The sequence below is a fragment of the Enoplosus armatus genome, chromosome 19 (genome assembly GCF_043641665.1).
Source record: "Enoplosus armatus isolate fEnoArm2 chromosome 19, fEnoArm2.hap1, whole genome shotgun sequence".
NCBI classification, from domain to species: Eukaryota; Metazoa; Chordata; class Actinopteri; order Centrarchiformes; family Enoplosidae; genus Enoplosus; species Enoplosus armatus.
This window is the reverse complement of record NC_092198.1, coordinates 8,226,579-8,244,896: the sequence shown is the minus strand read 5'-3', so window position 1 is coordinate 8,244,896 and position 18,318 is coordinate 8,226,579. Positions and strand designations below refer to the sequence as shown.

At 41.4% G+C, this 18,318-nt stretch overlaps 1 protein-coding gene across 1 annotated transcript in view; it reads left to right on the top strand.

The window, feature by feature from the left end:
- The first annotated feature begins 2,082 nt into the window (after positions 1 to 2,082).
- Positions 2,083 to 18,318, top strand: part of pak5 (p21 protein (Cdc42/Rac)-activated kinase 5) — a 33,442-nt gene continuing 17,206 nt past the window's right edge. Inside the window, exons 1-2 of the mRNA XM_070925536.1 lie at positions 2,083 to 2,301; positions 4,716 to 4,760. Of these exons, the coding sequence (XP_070781637.1) occupies positions 2,098 to 2,301; positions 4,716 to 4,760 (249 nt within the window). The 5' untranslated portion in view covers positions 2,083 to 2,097. The remainder of the gene's footprint in view (positions 2,302 to 4,715; positions 4,761 to 18,318) is intronic.

Below are 18,318 nucleotides of genomic sequence, written 5' to 3'. Positions count from 1 at the left end.
GTATGTAGACATCATGTGCATGTTTAAGACCTTTTTGCAAGGTTCTTGTTTTAAAGCTCAGCTGGAAACATTAACAATACAGCTGGAGACGGAGTGCTCAACCAACTCATATTGTCAGTGTTAGCATTAGCTACATCTCATAAAATCTGCGAACATACAGTTTTCATTTTAGCAAACAGCCAATCGGCCAGAAATGAGAAGCCTGCTTTTGTTTACTTCTGTCTGAAATTGAAGACCCACTGTTTTCAGAAATGATGAAGTTGTAAATATACCACCGTTATCATTGTAAAGCTTGACAGCTACAGTAACTAAGGTGGTGGGGCTTAGCCAAATGCACAGTTACACAGTGTTTGCTACGGTACAGCCAGTGCAAATTATGTATATTTTTTCAGGAGCACTGTATGCTTCTTTTCCTTCAGACAAGACATTAATCCTCAAGTGGTCTTCCAATGTGTTTGCTTAAAAGTGAAGATTTCTTGCTTGTTTTGTGCACAATGCACATGTACTATACACATATGTAAATTAATGAATGTTTGGTATGGACCGGCACAGCAAACATTATCTGTGCAAGAGCCATGACAGAGGGGGAGAGAGAAAATAAGAGGGGGGGGGGGGACTTTGTTTTTGTCTGAGGACAATGCCTCCTAGAAGGGAACGACACAATAGACTCCATTCACAGCCACACCAACAACATCATGACATTTTGTTCCTATGACTGGACATCATGCATCCACCCAAACCACCAATACCACAATGGGATTTCCAAACACTTCCTTTTGGTGGTGGAGTGAAAGCACAGACAGGAGCAGCCGCCATGCACGATGATTGTGGCTACATAATGTATCTAAATCACCATGAAACCTTATATTAAAGAAAACACAGTCCTAGCTTGGCATCATTTTTCTTTTTTTCTCTCTTCGCTTCAGTGCATCGTTGTTTATGTTACGCAACCAAAGTGGACACTTTGGACATTTTTGCTTGTTCTTTCCTTGTTTGTATCCTGCAGCATTAGAAGGCTGAGTTTAGCATGCTACAGAGTACATAACAGCACAGCACAATATGGAACATCACCAACCAATCAGTCTGACTTATTTGGGATACTTCAGCAGCTTGGAGGCATGGCAAAACTGACTGCTATACTGATTTTATAATAACCAGGGTGATTATCAGGTCTTATTATTGTCTGCTTTTAAATTTGATATAATTTGCTGTTGTATAAAAGTTTTAGTACCTTTATAGATGGTCAAAGATAGATCATACAGTGTGCCATATGTAAGGCTCAATATTGGATTTAAAGGCTGGTGAGAGATGGTTGGTGAGGTATTGAAAGATCCTGAGGCATATTTAGATAAAGGTGTATTTATCAACTCCGTCAGCTGCATTTACCGTAAACAACTCTTTACTTGGAAACATCATTAATCAAAGCTCTGAACATCAGAGCTTCAGTTTAGAGGTTCAGTTTAACCTGAAATGTGATTATTCACGTTCTCATTTGGGAACATTTCATAAGGTGCTGATATTAACAAACAACTGTTCAATCTTTTGTCAATGCAAAATGGTTGTGAGTTAAAGCAATGCAGTCTTTGTCGACTTTCTGATAGAAATTAGAGCCCATCACTGGTTTAAGGACGTACCGTAAAGTGTATTAAGGTTTATGCATGGCACATTTTCACCCTGCAACTGAAAGGCATCTTTAAAGACCCTTAAACAGTGCATGCTAATTTAATGTATGCATGCCTTATGTTGTATTGTGTTTTCAGAGGAAAAGTGCACTTTTGATAATGCAAACTAGATTATTAACATACTCTTCTGCATCCACTCAACCTGATGTAGTGTCGCACCTCCCATATACATGTAGATATAATTGAATGCATTCAAGGTCATAGTGCTACACGGGCTGAAGTGGAGCACAGGCTGAGGAAGACAGATTGAAAAACAAAATTGCAAACCACTGAAAGGCAAGAACTTGCACTGCCCTTCAAAATAAGAGGATTCAGCCTATAGTCCACATTACAGACAATGTAATCAATGCTGCACTTAGAGTGTTAATCTACAGCTATCTTCTTTGCTTTGCCAGGTTTGCCAGGGTTTTCCAGCATGTTTGGGAAGAAGAAGAAACGGCTGGAGATCTCAGCTCCGTCAAACTTTGAGCACCGGGTACACACGGGCTTCGACCCGCGGGAACAGAAGTTCACCGGGCTGCCGCAGCAATGGCAGAGCCTCCTGGCGGACACTGCCAACCGCCCTAAGCCCATGGTGGACCCCTCCTACATCACCCCCATCCAGCTGGCACCAATGAAGGTAAAATGTGAATGGACAGAGGGCATCGAACTGGGGACAAATCATTATCATTTTCTGTCCTATTGCTCAACCTCACCTTTCATGCATCTTTGCGACTCTCTTGTTCTCCATCCCTCTGTTTCTCCCCCGCTTTCACCCACATCCCTGCTCTCTCTGCCTATATGAACTTATATCTGTACATTCCCTTTTTTTCCCTCCCCTGTTCTGACAGTCTTCCTTTAACTTTTCTATCTATGCCTTCTCACTCTGTATAGTTATCTTTCACTTCAATGTCGCTGCATCTCACCACGCCATCCTCCACTTGTTACATTCTGTTGTCTTTCTTCTGAGGCAAAGTAGATCATTCTCCAGTGCCATCTGGCCACTTCACACTATTCAAATTACCCTAGTATATGAAATTATAGTCATATCATTGTACATTATATTGCTTTAAACCTGCATTAAGCAATTTTGTGATATTAAAGTAACACTGAATGACTCCCTCGTAGCACCAAACTCCCTGAGAATTCAAGTAAGACTAAATAACCTTTAAAAGAAGAAATAACAGTCTTCTTTTTACAAACGAAAGGTTGAATTCATAAGCAATAAACTGAACCCTTGATCAATGCAATGCCCTCATGGGTTTAGCTGCTACAGTTTTACTTGGTCTGATACTATGTGACCAGTAGCTTATGGTGGCTAATGTTAGCAAACTTTAGATTAACTGTGTAACTGAGGCAGTTTGTTGACTTTGTGACTTTTCTCTACTTGTGCTACTGTTACATTATACTTTAGCATGTCATATTTCAGTAAAGTGAGAAGTAACACCCACCATATCTCACCAGGAGACATGTTTGTTGTTTCCTGCTTGTGGTTCCACTCCCTGCCTGCCAGGTCCCATGTTGATGATGTCTTTAAAGTAACTGACTCAAGACAGTCTTGGGAAATGAAGGGAAATTTATTCTCTGTGGCTTCTAGTTTTCTTTTAGCTCATTGCTTTGGTTCCACAGCTTGTAACGGTCAGACTTTAGTAGTGTGGCTCTGCTGTGATTCCCCTGCACCAGCCCACTTTACAGGCTGCACTGTTTGGTTGAGTCTCACCACTCTCAGCATCCCACCCTATAAAACAAGAAACACCAAACAAGCTGGCTGTGCGGTAACTGCCAAGTGCAAGGCGGCCAAGAACAGAGGTAAACAAGAGTGTCAAAAATTAGAAAGTTGAGCATCTAGCAACGAAAGACAGTAATATGTGTGTCACTCAGACTAGTGGTCATACAGTAGAAGCATATCATTTACTGTAACATGCCCCATCAGCCTTTGTTGCATGTTTATACCCCTAAAATTGTACAAAATAAAGACCTGGATCATTTTTTTAGCAGTTGAGATTAAACCGTAGGTCAGTGAATATGACATAGATCTTATGATCACAGACTTATGACACACTACATTCTCAGACACATGACTTAAATGGGATGCTCCTATTGTTCTGTGTCTGTATATGTAAGTAGACAGAACGTTTTCTAACATGTTAGCCAGACGAACTTGATAAACCCATAGACTTTCTGTCCCCTGATGGTCAAAAATTGCTTAATGCAGTTTCAAATACAGTATCTTATTTAACTTTTCCATTAAATAATGTCACAATCTCAGAAACCGTAATGCAAACTGATGTTTCTTTTTCATTCGGCTGTGTGATTTCTACTTCTTACCTCCCCTGTGACTGTGATTGTGTGTCTCCTCTTGTCTCCGAACCTTCCGAGTGTCTCCTCTGATGTGTTGTTGTTCATTGGTTCTTCTTAACATATCGCATCGACACATTTGATCAACTGAAAAAGGGGCTACAGCTAATTATAGTCATTTATACAACAAGCTGTTTGATAAAATGCTCCTTAATATGTCTGTGCACCTTTCTCTGGGTTGTAGCAGAACATATGATTGTTTTTGCAGCCCGTCTCATGCATACTGAAGATATTGGAGGTTGTATTAGGCCTCATGGGTCTTCACAGGGGCACATCTTAAAATGTGGTGTTTTTACTCTTCCATTGTACTGTCTGTGGTCCCATCATACTGCATGTGTGACCCACTGCCCTTCAGCTTTCAAATCTAGGACCCTTTCCTGTGTGTGTTACAACACCTGCTTACACCATTTCTGTTGACCTTGATAATACTTAAAGAACACTCGCCTCATAAACATGTCAATTTCAAACAAATTTCTAGTTCTTGATGTTGAAAGTTGACATAAGGCATTGATTCGTCTAAGACAATAAGACTAAAGGCACTGTTGTGAGCATTAATTGTCACTTACAGGTACCGCTGACAGGAAAATACACGATCAGACATCCACAAACATCCTGTAACAGAGAACAGCAATATGCCACAGGAGATATCTCTGAAGAGGGGGAAACAAGAAAATAATTCTCTTGCTCTCTTCACAGATATCTCCCAAGAAAGTCCGGTCATCCGAAACGCCGTTGCCCAAAGTATGACTTCCTCTTCCCTTCTGTTTTTAACCCCCCTCTTTTTTTTCTTTTTTGGTTGGTCGCTCTCACACAGTCACAACTCCGCTGTTTTGTTTCCACATCTCTCCTCCGCTGCCTGCTGCCATGCGTTCAGGTGGAGGTGGTGTGTCAGCAGGAACAGGGAGAAGCACTGAGAATGACTTCACACATGACATAACTACATCGCTCTGCCAAGTCTTTACTTAGGCCTCATCTCCACTCTCCTTTTGTTTCATTCGCATGAGCCTCCCCAGAAATGACAAAGATTGACTGTCGCGGCATGTTCCCTTGTTTCTCCCCCTTGCTATGGAGCGCCATTGATAATGACAGTGATGATGATGATGATGATGATAATCATGATGATGATAATGATGATGGTGATGATGATGGGTGCTGAGATGTGAAGTGCATGTTGCCATGACAGCTGATTCTGCTCTGCTGTAGGCCACCACTCTGTAGAACATAGGTCAGAAAGGGTCTGCATGTGTTTAGAAGGACCCTTTCTGCAATCCACCTCTTGATCTGACCCAAACCAGCGTAGTTGGGCTGAGGCAAACTTCCTCTCCTCTCCTCTCTATAATCATCAATCAAATAAATCAGACATGATGAAGTTTCTCAGTTGTAAAAGTATGACTTGGTCTGGATAGTTTGAAGCTACTATCAACACTGAGTTTTTGCAAATGTAAAAAACAAACTTGGGTACATCTGGAATCTTTTTAGGGGGAAAAAAGTACATTTATTAATGACAGAACTATTGACCACGCACAAAACAAGTCACTCAAGTCAAGCTTTGAGAGTGTGGCGCTGGTGCAAAACAAGTTGTGAGAGTAAAATTCAGATTTCTGTGCTCAGTTCTTCTCCAACTGTTTGCTGACAGTTTCTGAGCACTTGACATAGTTACAAGGTGCTTGCCAACAGTTTTTAATTAACAGACTTAAACAGGTCATATCTTTTTATAGCTCAATATTAAAAGGCCTGATAATCAAGGAGGTGGATGATAAAATATTTGTCATGCTCCTCAGTGACTAAAGGCATTGCGTCAGACAACCTTTGAGCCACTGCCAACTTTCAGGAGGCAGTTTGTAATAGGCAAGGATATTTCAAGGGGAAAATCAAGTGACCTTTGTCACACAGAAGTGATGAAACCCAGCAGGAAACAAAAGTCTTCATGTGTAAAAACTGAGAGATAATCTTTAAAACACAAGGAGGACCAACAGTTAGCTGATAAAACTGGGACTGTAATTAGTACTGGGGGGTGGAACCACAGACATATGATCTCTGCACTGATCAGCACATGCAAATTTAAAATCACCCAGCCTCCCCTAGAGGAAAAAAATAGGGCTGTAGTTGAAGTCTTATAGACAAATAAAAAAAGCTGATCACAGACCACTGTGGAAAGTAGTTTGATGTTACTTAGAAGTCGGGGTCAGTTCACTCCCACGTCAAATCCAGAGGAATTTGCTTTTCTCTCCCTCGGAGTGTGCATGAAGAATACAAACTAACACATTTGTGTGTGTCGTGTGTGTGAGTGTGCTAGTTTGAAGAAATGAAGGAAGCCCTGCTGTTTGCTCTAATTTAGAGACACTGATGACACAATTCAGGCTTTGCCTTTAGTCCACACCTGTTCTTTGACACTCAAAAAATGTTGACTTTCAGATCACTTTTTTTGGTGTTTTGTTGCTTCTCTGACCTTTTGTCAATCTAATGAGAGTATGTGTTTATGCACATGCATTAGTGTGTGTGTGTGTGTGTGTGTGTGTGTGTGTGTGTGTGTTTGACCCTGACTCCCAAGGTGGGCAGGGTTATTTATAGGGTCTCACCCATGAACTGATATACTTCTCCCCTGGTTGCCCTGACACTTGATTGACATAAGGCTTCCTCTACTTGGCAGACTCCCCCATCTCTGTCTACTAAGTGTGTGTGTGTGTGTGTGTGTGTGTTTGTGTGTTTGTGCACACACCAGGAGGCCATGGATGAAGTGGTCTCCAGTCTGGCAGACCTCCAGTGCTGTCCTCATCAAACAGTACAGAGGGACAGAGTGCAGTAAAAGGTCGACATGGTGTGTGTGTGAATGTTTGTCAGATATATAGATATATAGATATCTTGTGTGTGTGTGTGTGTGTGTGTGTGTGTGAAATAACTACTACCTCTGCCCTCTGGCTTTATGCGCTCATCGTTTATTCACAAGGCTTGTAGCCTTGTTGTCAGACCGCTCATCTCAGCTGAGCATTAGTATTGCTTAAAGCCTTGATTCTCACCACCCCACCCACCCCCCCACCCCCACCCTCAGCAAACATGCTAATCCAGAAGTATAGGCTAACACCATGCCCTAACAGCATTTCCATGTTTTAAACATTGTGCTCTTAAAGCTTCTGCAGTCTGACAATTTGAAGTGTGTGTGTGGTGGTGCATGAGTAAGTGCACTATAACTTCCTCAGCGCAAAACCTCTCTTGTCTCTGTTTTTACGTTGCATGTCTCGTTTTGATGTTGATGGTATAGATGGTTCAAATGTGTGTGTATTTGGGTGGGTTGTGTGACGCGAGGCTACATGTGTGTTAATGTGTTGCATTCATTAGCACTAGCAGGGGCAGTGCCGTGGCTGTTATTAATGGCAGTCTCATGTTGCACCTTGACTTTGACACCCTCAAATTGCCTACTCCTATGGAGCTGAGGAGGTAATTTACCATGATGGTGTGTGTGTGTGTGTGTGCTTGGAGATGGGTATGTGTAAGCACAGTGTGTGTTGGCATGCATGTGTACGTGTGAGTGCCTTGGCCTGCTAATGCTATCTCCTTGTTGCTATTCTCTCATGTTTCCTCAACCGCGGGCCAACATTAGATGTCTGGGTTCTTGTAAATGAGAAACAGAGTAACCTGTGTAGGAAAGGTGACACATGTAAAAGCAAAGATGTTTCGTGGAAGCAGATTCCACTGTTTCTACTGTATTTCCCGCCTCAGTTGAACACTTTGCTGCCTCTGTTTACAGGATACCGCTTTCCTCTGCTTGTGTCTTAAGTATTACTTTGCATTTTGGGCTTTTAGACGGTGCAGAGAAACTTACAATGTGTTCAACAAAAGAATAAGACTTATTTATACATAACCTACATAACCAATTCTGCAATCAATTAGTAGAGTTTAGAGAACGGGTCAAAGCCAAAGTAACCTGGAGTGAATTAACAGCAGAATTGTTATAATGGGATGCTATTAAACAACAGCAGTAAAGTTTATATCCTTTACACAAGCTCAGGACATTGGCAGCCAATGCAAGACTTTGCCAACTCAGACAGAAAATATGGTAAAATCCTGAACATATGTACATTATTGGTGTCAGTGTGTTGCAGAAAGAGTAAAAAAGCTAAATAAGAAATGCTAGTTCATTTCCACTTTTACCCCAATGCGTGTTTTATTTGAAAGCAGTTTCAATTCTTTGTCTTGATCCCAGGGTTGTCAAACAGCCCTGGAGGCATGGACGTCAGCATCAGTGGGCCAGTTAGAGAGAAGGGAAAAAAATAGTTTACAAGTATTTCATAGAAGACCGACCCATCATGATTCCTGAGACCAACTTCAAAGCTTATTCCTCTTAATTCTACACTAGCTGTAGAAGATAGATGTTCATGTTCGCAGATGATAAGTGAACCTGGAGGGATCGCAGGAATAATAACCCCCCACCCCCCCATTGTATCTCCTGATATCTGAATTCCTCTTCCTCGTTCCTTCTGTCTGCAGGACAACAGGAATAAGCACTGACTGCTTATTTTCTGAGAATGAAATGAACATTAGAGCGCTTCATATTGCCACCTAAGGTAGTCCATTTTCAGTTTGAATTAAGTGTAGTATGACACTTACAGTATGGCTTCATGATAATATCAACTTCAGTCTAGTTTTAATGTCTTGAGCTGATCCACAGGTTTTCCACAAGTTAATCAGATAAAGGCAGCGAGGAATGAAGACATTTGAAGGCAGCTGTAACAAAATCAGACGTTTGAGATTAATATTATAGACAGATTAGATGCAGGCAAATTAAAGCTGCCTGTCTGCATTTAGATTACATATTCAAAGTAACATCTTAGACAGTTTTCTGATTCTTAGTGAGGCTCGGGGAAGATGGCATTAAGGATGATGCTGGTGCTTAGGGATAAACTGGTGTTTGAGTCAGGATGTTGTTACTGCTGCAGGGGCTGCAGGAAGGGAACCATGTGGCGAGTGAGAGTACGACGTGCAGGGTGTGAACATCGCTGTTTTGCATTAGAACTAACATTTACGCATGTACTTTGGTTCAAAGCCATTGGAGGCACATGCATATGAATCAGATATGTGCGTAACGATATAAAGACTTGGATAGACACATTTTCAGATATATCAATCCATGCTGAGCAGTGCAGTCCTGGAGTTATTATGCGATGAAGATGTACTTTCTTTCATGTGCCTTCCTCCCGTCAGCATGCCTTGTCTTTCTCTTCTCCTGTTTGTGATTCCTTGCATTTCCCAAAACGACTGCTGACAGCCCCCAGAGTGCGTGCCTAAACTTCTTGCATTCAGCTGTGGGTTACATGTACTGTAGGTAGTGTAGGTGGAGAGAGCTCTGTGATATTTTAGGTAGCTGAACATCTCTGTGCTGTCAAACCCATTATAGCTGCACCAAAAGTATCTCGCCCTTACATCACATTGGAAGAAGAAATAATGCAACAAAATGCACCCATTGCCAGTAGCTGTTATAAAAAGATGTTTAATGTTTTGGTTGATTTGTTCATTTTAGTTTTAGATGTTTTTTGCACAGTTTTGGTGTCAGATGACATGACATACAGTCTTCTTTACTGTAATTTATCCACATAAAATATTTCATTGACTTAAACGAATCTTCATAATTTGACATTGGACATGTATTCCAGACAGTAGCAAGCCTATCACAGTGTGTGTGTCACAGTGTATGTGACAGTGAGACAAAGGAATGGACTGGCACGGTGAGAGTAAAAGGCGCGTGACAATGGGCATGACATGCAGGGTGATAACTGGTACAGTGCTGCTGTAAATGTCAGTGGGTCAGTGGTAGCAGAGCACAGCCGCCCACCTTCCCCCACCAGCTCTTTGGCAGGGGACAGAGGAGGAAACCCGATAGTTGGGTCTCTCAGAGGGTAGTCGCTTTGAGTGCAGAGGGCCACACTTCTAGTCGATCCGAGCTGGATGCAGCTGCAGCAGTGAGTTATGATGGCGGGGGGGCGAGGAGCGGCAGAGATCGAGGCCGGAGTAAGCAGGAGGGCCGAGTGGCGGACTGAGACAGGGAAGCTGAGGCAGCTGAGGCAGGTGGTGGGAGCGGTGAAGACTGAGGAGGCGATGGTGTTCCAACCCCAGGCACAGACGATTCGTAAACAGTTACAGGTGGGGCGTTCGACTGTTTCTGTTTCTGGTGAGCCAAGACTGCATGCTGGTATGCTGGCTATGCAGATTTGTCTGTGCAACAGGTTTTCAGCTCTCACTGCCAGCAGTTCCCAGCACTCAGTGAAAACATATTAGACCAAACAGTGATAGTGCAGGTGAGATAGTAGCTGTTCAATTCAGCATTTGTTCTGTTGTTTTGTGCTGTGTTTATAGGGTCACATATTTGGTCACATCTATTTTTGCTGCATTTTTAACACTTAACTGTGACACGCCATGAATTATAGCTGCACAGAGTGCAGGTTGTTTTCTCATGTTTCCGGAGAGAGGGCAGGTTTGTGCTCCAAGCACTGCATGGCCGAGTTATTTTGGTAGCTTTGCTGGGTTTGCTGTATGTATACATATGGAAATGGAGCTTAGAGAGATAGTGTTTCTGATTGAACAGGGTCACCCAGTCCTTGCTTCAGGGGCAGGAATGCAAACCTGTGTCTCTATTGAATAGGGAAGGCAGGCTATTATGGTTCTGACATGTACATGCAGAGAGTCGCTAATTTGAGGAGGCATTTTTATTGCACTGTGTATTAAAGATATTGGGTGAGCTCCAAGGCAAGTGGACTGTCCAGACTGAGAATGAATGAGGTCTAGACAAATGCTTAGATGTGGAGCAGGTCCAGAATCTGGAACATGTCCCCTCGTTACGTTAAGTTGTTGTAACTCAAAAGCCCGTCAGATTTTTTATTTTGTTTTGATGGACGTTTTGAAAGAACATGAAATGAGACGATTTAGCGACGAGTGCCTCCTCTATCAGCGTATACATACAGATACACACATACAGTATTTCTTTGCTCCAAATCTGCCAAACTGCATTCGTGCTCTAGCCTGTCACGCACAATGGCTGTGGCGTTCATTCAACTTCTTAATGGACAGAGAAGAAAGTTGGACGCTGTGATCGACATGCCTTTAATTTCAAGTTTAATTTGAATTTGACTCAGTATGTATTCCATCCTACATTGATCTAGGATTAAATTGGTCAAAGCAGAAATAGACTTGAAGGAAAATAACTCCTGATTGATGTGTGTCTGTACAGGCATGCGCCCTCTCACACACACACACACACACACACACACACACACACACACACATACACACACACACACACAAGCAGACAGAGAGAGCATCTGTCTTTCTTGGCAGTGAGCTGAAGTGGATGGCATTGATTTAGGCCTCTCTCATTCCTTCCTCCACTCTGCTCCTCCTCCTTTTGCTTTCTTACTTTGTCTCCTCTCGCCCCTGCCATTCACAGTCACACTCTGCAAATCACCTCTCGCGGAGGCTTCGGAGCCACAGTCAGCGGGGGAATGTTGGCTTTCGGCAACGTGCGCCGTGCTTTGCCAGGGCAGCTCAAAATGTCCTGGCTAACAACCATCCTTCAGTGTCTGAATGTGGGTTTTTTTGGAAGGACATTTAGGCTGTGAATTTTAAATAGGGAAGGATTGAAAAAATGATTTGAGATGACTGGTGTGTCATACTTTAAAAAGCTGCAAGTTTGAAATGGATTGGAAGTGCTTTCCAATGTCTTGATGAGAAACTGTAGGGTGACTTTTCAAAATCCTGATCTTCTTGAACACGTTAATACTTTGTGCCCTGTGGTGTGAGCATAAATATGCTTCTTTTTGTCCCTTCATCACTCTAATGTGGATATTGGCATCCTATTGAAGTGAACCACTGCATTCAAACATCAGTATCATCACTGTGGACAAGCTCAAAGTCTCTTAAAGTAAAACAACATGGCTTTTATAAACATAATTTGCTTTCTTCATTACTCAATCAGCAGATGCTGTTTTACACTTGGTGAGAGGTGATTTAATGACTGGACCTGCAGTATCCTCGTGTGGCCAAATAGTAAACTACAACTCAGAGTTCAGTGTTTTCCAAGTCTTTCATTGTGGACGAATACTGAATGAAAATCATGTTGTGATCCATCTATCAGCATGTTAGGGGGCGGATTGGAGTGAGCATCATTTTTATTATGCCATAAGCCTCATCTGCACTATTTTTAGATCTGTTTTGATGGGCTATACCAGACCAGAAAACTAATTTTCATACACTCAGAAATGTGCAAGGATAATCAGGGGCAATTTAACAAGCAGATTTGTTAATTTTCTCATATTTTCAAATGTATCACAGAAAATAATATAATTAGTTTGGCTTAAACTGTGACTTTTTTTTAATGAGAATTACTGTGGAATATAAATATTACCCCAGGATTGAATGCGATATTGTTTTTTGATTCACATTTACTGTCCAGAAGACAAGGATATCCATGCTTTAGAAATAGAAATATGAGCTAACTCCTTGCTGACATGTATATTTTGATGCTTACTACAGGACCTTTACTGTTTCCATTACCTTTTTTGACGTTCAATTACAAGCTGTGATCTTAGTCTACTGTCGTGCTAGCAGCTCTGCTTGGCTGTACTTCTGCACAGCAGTGCGTTGAGCTGAACGCTAATGCCAACTTGCTAACATGCTCAGAATGACAATGCTAACATGCTGATATAATGTTTACCATTTTAACCATTGTAGCACAAAGTAGAATTCATAATGATATTGTACAAACTCATTCACATTCATAATGTAATATGGCTTCAATCTATCTTTTGATAGTGACCTTGACAAATGTATACAGGATGAAAGTGTGTGTGTGAGTAGAAATGAGAGCAGGGAAGACAACAGGAGAGCAGTTTAATGAGTGGAAAAGGGAGTAGAAACTGAATGTTGAATGAGGATGGTAGGGGCGGCGATGTGATGCATGGGCCTATAACTGGCTGACGGGGCTCAGATTAATGAGCGCTGGTGTGTAATTAATCTATAGTGGGCAGCTGTCTGTTTATCTGTCTCAGAGTTGACAAGAAGATAACTGAGGGACATCTAATTGATCCTCTCTTCTTCTTCTTCTTCTTCTTCTTGCTCTCCGTCTCCACTCCTCTCTCCTCCTTTAGATCTGAAAGTTTCCTTGACAGTGACAGACTCACTCGCTAAAAGGAAGCCCACACCAAAAACCATTTAGATCACATAATTAATCACACTGGCGAAGACACTGCACTGCTTTTTATTTATTCTGCTTATTATTATATTTTCTAGACATTTCTGCCGGCCATGTTTCTGAATCAGCCTAAATCTGCCAGTGCTTAGAGGGATGGAAAAAAGAGAAGGGTGTCCAGGCTTTGCTGCAGTAATATGCTTAAGGTCGGGGATTTGGTCCGACTGTATGTTTGTATTTCATTATGCTTCCACCACTAATCCATTTTGCTGGAAATCATTCCTCATTTCATGCGTTGCACCCTGTGTGACTCATGGATCCTGGAGCTTGTCGTTGAGGCTCTACCCAGCTGAGGTCAAAGGTGACTGGGTCACGCTGGTCTGAGCTGCTGGCTGGGGGAGCTGTGGGGGTCGGAAGCATCGCGTCAGAGGAGGAAAACATAGCTGCAAATACTCACCATCTTGTGTGAGGGGCTCCACAGTCTGCCTTCAGCAGCATGATACACATAAACACACATACACACGGTACATTGGCCAGTGCCATACAAACTGATACATGTGCACACACATTAAACCCATTGAACCCCACCAGAGTCACAGGCTTCCTTTTTGCTTCTGACCCCTTAAGATAATGTCTACTTTTGACCCCTCGTACCTATGAGTTGTATTAGCGGTTTAATCGACTGGTTTTCCGTTTTCAGACTGTTTCATTTGAGTAGCCCTGAAGAGGTAAAACTAATCAATATTTCAAAAGAACAAAACAGAGATTAGTTAATTGTTGTCACAATTGAGATTTAGTGCCATGCATAAATGGTTCTATATGTGTTCAGCTCCCAAATTACTTAAGAGAGCGCCAGAGTCAGTTTGGAGTGAGTGGTTAAAAGACACAAAAGGTCATGACATGATGGATTCAGCATGACTACAATCAAAATGTGCAATAATTATTACATTATTTTTTGTTAGTTAAACTTAAATACAAGGATTCTGTATTGTGACAATAGAAACTACAAATTAAACTGATTCTAAATAGTGTAATGTTTCATTTTAAGGTTGACCCTTATGTTCTCTATTTTGACCAAACAGAAACTATTAAAATATGTATTTGAAGAACATAAAAAAATAATTTACCAGACCTCCACAGATGAATATCACTTAAAATGGTTCATACAGCCTTCTTTGACTCATTTAAGATTTTTATGAAACAGCATATATTGTTAACATGTGTTTGGGAAAAGGCTTTCCTCTTGCATGTTACAATATATAATGTTGGATACAATGAATGATGGGTAGTCATTTTTTAGACTTTTTATACATACCAGCCCTGTTGTTGCCGTCCCTCATGTTGAAAACCACTGCAAAATGTAATAACAGTGAACCCTCTTGATCTCACTTTATATTTTATGTTTTAAATGTTTCGTTACTTCCCTTTTCCATATTCTTTTATGCATACAAACATTTGCTGTAAGACATTGTAATCAGTTTTTTGCAGAATCATTTCCAAGTCAACTTTCATTATTATGTATTGTATGATGGTATCCACCTATTCAATGACACCCTCATTGTAGAGCCTCGTCTCAGCACGTTGAGATGATGGTTACTGTAACTAACAGGCAGCAGGATGGCCTGAGGAAACAGGTCAGCTCACAGCCTATTAATCATGGAAATGCTCCAAAATCCGCTCCTTGAATAATCCTGTTCATGTTTGCTAAGAACTCATCTGTAGCTCCGCTAATAACATGTCAAGAAATCAGTGAAACTGTTCAGTGAAATCCTCTGCTAAGTAATACAGGTGGGTCAACCTGTCAGCCTGCGTACTGATCTGAGGTCATATTCGACTGGGTTTTGAGGTCAGGATTAGTCGTTCTAATTAATAACTGAGATCCGAGATATGTGCCTCAGGGAATCTTATTACCAGAGGCCTCACTGTGCTCTGTCCCTTAATCAGTGAAATTAACATCCACATCGTTTTAATTCACGGTTATTTAATTGACAATGAAATGTGCTGGTTCAGATATGAAAGACCAAGTCAGACCAGCAGAGAGCAGCAGAGCACAAACAGAGAGAGCACAAGACACTTCCTGCTTCTCCCACATTACCACACACAAAACATTGCTGCTCAAGATTTTTGACACTAAAACATTTAGTTTAGGTACAATTACATTTATTCCTGGCAAACTGCCGTAACTACTGTACTGATTAAACAATCTGGTTTTAATTGTGTAGCCAAAGCCTGATATAGCTTCCACCTCTGTACTGTAGAGCTCCATTGTTGTTGTCCAAAAACTATTAAAACACATGAGTGAGTCTCACTGTTGCACTGGGTGACACATATTCCTTCATTATCATAAACAAGCGCACCAACTGTGTGTTATTCCACAGCTGAAAATAGTCCCCAACAAATGCGCCATTTACTCATGTTTGAGTAGCGGTTGCTAAGAACTATAGTGCCCAGCTGTTTTAAGAAAAATAGGAAAATTAGCCTTTTTTTTTTTAAATTCTGAGGTGTATGTAAAGATTTACGTTTTCAGTAGTAACTAATGGGCTTGGAGAACTACAGCCAGGGCAGAGGAGTCAGAATTTTGGTCTTTTTGTGTGATTTATTGACAACAAGAAAAATATAAAATCCCACCAGATTTATCCTTTAATATTTATTTATTGTATCATGAATTATTATTTATGTCCCACCACTATGTCACTTGGTATTACTCTCTATTAGAAGTCATATGTTGAAATATTTGCAAATGAACATATAAATTAATTTGATAAATGACTTTAAAAAATATTAATTTTAATATATCATGCTGACTCTAGTGGTAACATTAGGCTTCCTTGTAGACTTACCTTAAAGTGTTTTATTAAGTAATGGTAGTAGTGGATAGTGGAGCAAAAATAACATGTTAGTTTAAGAAGTTTTTTTGTTTTTACCACTTCTATCCAGCAGAGGGAGCCAGAGGATAAGGACCCCTCAATCTTGCTGCTTACCTGAATCATGTGAGATTAGATTTAAATCCATGTTATGTTTGCATGTTATGTATTATTATAATTATAATTATTATAAAGACACGAGTCTTGTACAGTATCACCTAGTGGAGGCTGATGCAGAACACTGACAATACACAGTTGTTGGGTTTTTTTTCACTCTGTGAATGATGGATGTTTCATTTTGAACAATATCACTCACTCTTTGTTTATGCGTCAGCTGTGGTAGTTGCTTTATTTGATCATTCATCAGTCAGTACTGTAGGTCATGTTTGCTCCTTAAAGAGACACTCAAAGGAGATTCGTGAGTCATCTCTTTGTCTGCTGTCTCAAGGGCTCTCTGATGTTATCTTTCTCAGACGGCCGTGAATAAGCTTCTGTTCACAAATTGGTCACTGATGCAGAAGGATACTGCACTTCAGGAGCAGCGGTGACGGCAGTAGTAGTAGAAGTGTGTGCTGACCGTGTTTGTGTGTGTATATAAAAGTACCCACCGTGCTTGTTCTCTGCAGTGTGAGTCGTGACAGAGAGATTCACAGAGTAGAGATGGGATTTAATACAAAAAGAGGGAGAGCGAGTGCGATGTGGATGGAGGAAGAGAAATGTTTTCTGTCGCACTAAGACATGTACAATAGTATATTACAGCATGTCAGCAACAAACATGACCCAGTCAAAAAAAGACGTAATTTCTATGTGGTCGTGTTCTGGCAGGACTGAGAGTTGAGAGTGGGTGTGTTGAGTAGGCGATGTTCTGCAGTGTGTGTGTGTGTGTGTGTGTGTGAGAGAGAGAGAGAGAGAGTGGGGGTATGGTAGGTGATGAGCTTTCATGTTTGACTGAAGTTACAAATCTGCCTCCATTGTTGTGCATGTGTGTATCTTTTTAAATCTGTCAGGCTATGTACTGTATGCAATTGTGTGTGTGTGTGTGTATGTGTGTGTGTGTGTGTGTGTGGGTGTGTGTGTGTGTGTGTGAGAGAGTGTGTACAGATGGCTAGTTCCCATCCTGTGTTTAGACCATGCAAGTGCAGGTTAGCAAAAGTAAAAAGTGGAGAATATCCACACACCAAACATTACTGGACCAAAAGAGGGAAACCTTTCAACAGGGGCTGAAACGATTGGTTGATTAATCAGTCAGTGGCTCAGCAGAAAATTAATAAATAAACTATTTTGAGAATCGATTAATCATTTAAGTCACGTATCAAGCAAAAAAGCCAAACATATGCATATTATAAATGTAATATATTTTGGGTTTTGGACTGTTGGCACTATTTTCTGACATTTTATTGACTAAACCTTCAATCAATTCATGGATAATGGATAATGTTAATTGCAGCCCTAGTTATGACCCTCATCTTTGGACAAATAGCTAACATGGTAACAATGGACAATGTCCATAGGCCCAAAATTGATTACATCTCACGGACATCATGGTCATGTTCTCCTAATGAAAACCTGATAGGGTCAAAATGTTGCCTCTTTTGGTGCAAAGAAGTTTAGGAGCTGTAATCCAGTGTGCAGTGTGTACTCTCTACTCTGTCCTACACTGTAACTTTACGAAACCAATAATCCGACATCCACACCCACTTCAAGCCGTGATTGGCCAGCTGTGCGGAGGTGAGAAAGGAGCCAGGGTTTGAATGTCACTCTCTCAATCCGTAATGGAGGGTTTTCAGTTAAAACATGTAAATCAGCCAACCGTCACCTGATGGATGTGAATACTTCTGCTTTAAAGTGTGGAGAAAAGTCTGGAAAAAGCAGCTTCATAAACTCAAATGAAACAGCAGTGCGGAGGAGCCGTGCAGCAGAGGAGCAGAGCCGCTCCTCCTCCTCCTCCTCCTCCTCTGGCCCCTCAGTTGTCCCGGGACCCTGCTGGCCAGTGAAGCGCAGCCTCCAAACCAGGGTTCTAGCTGGGAGTCACAGGAAGGGCAAGCTCATTAATTATCTCTCCCTCTCTTCCTCCCTCCATCCTCCCATCACACCCTCCCTTCATTACCAGCAAGGTTAATCCCCCCTTATCTCCCAATGAGCCTCATTTTTCATGGCTCCCTGTCTACGACACTTCCTCCCTCCCTTCCCTCGTCACCCCTTCTCCATCCTTTTCTCTCTGTGATTCCTCTTTCTCTTCCTTCACAGCTGCTTTTCAGAG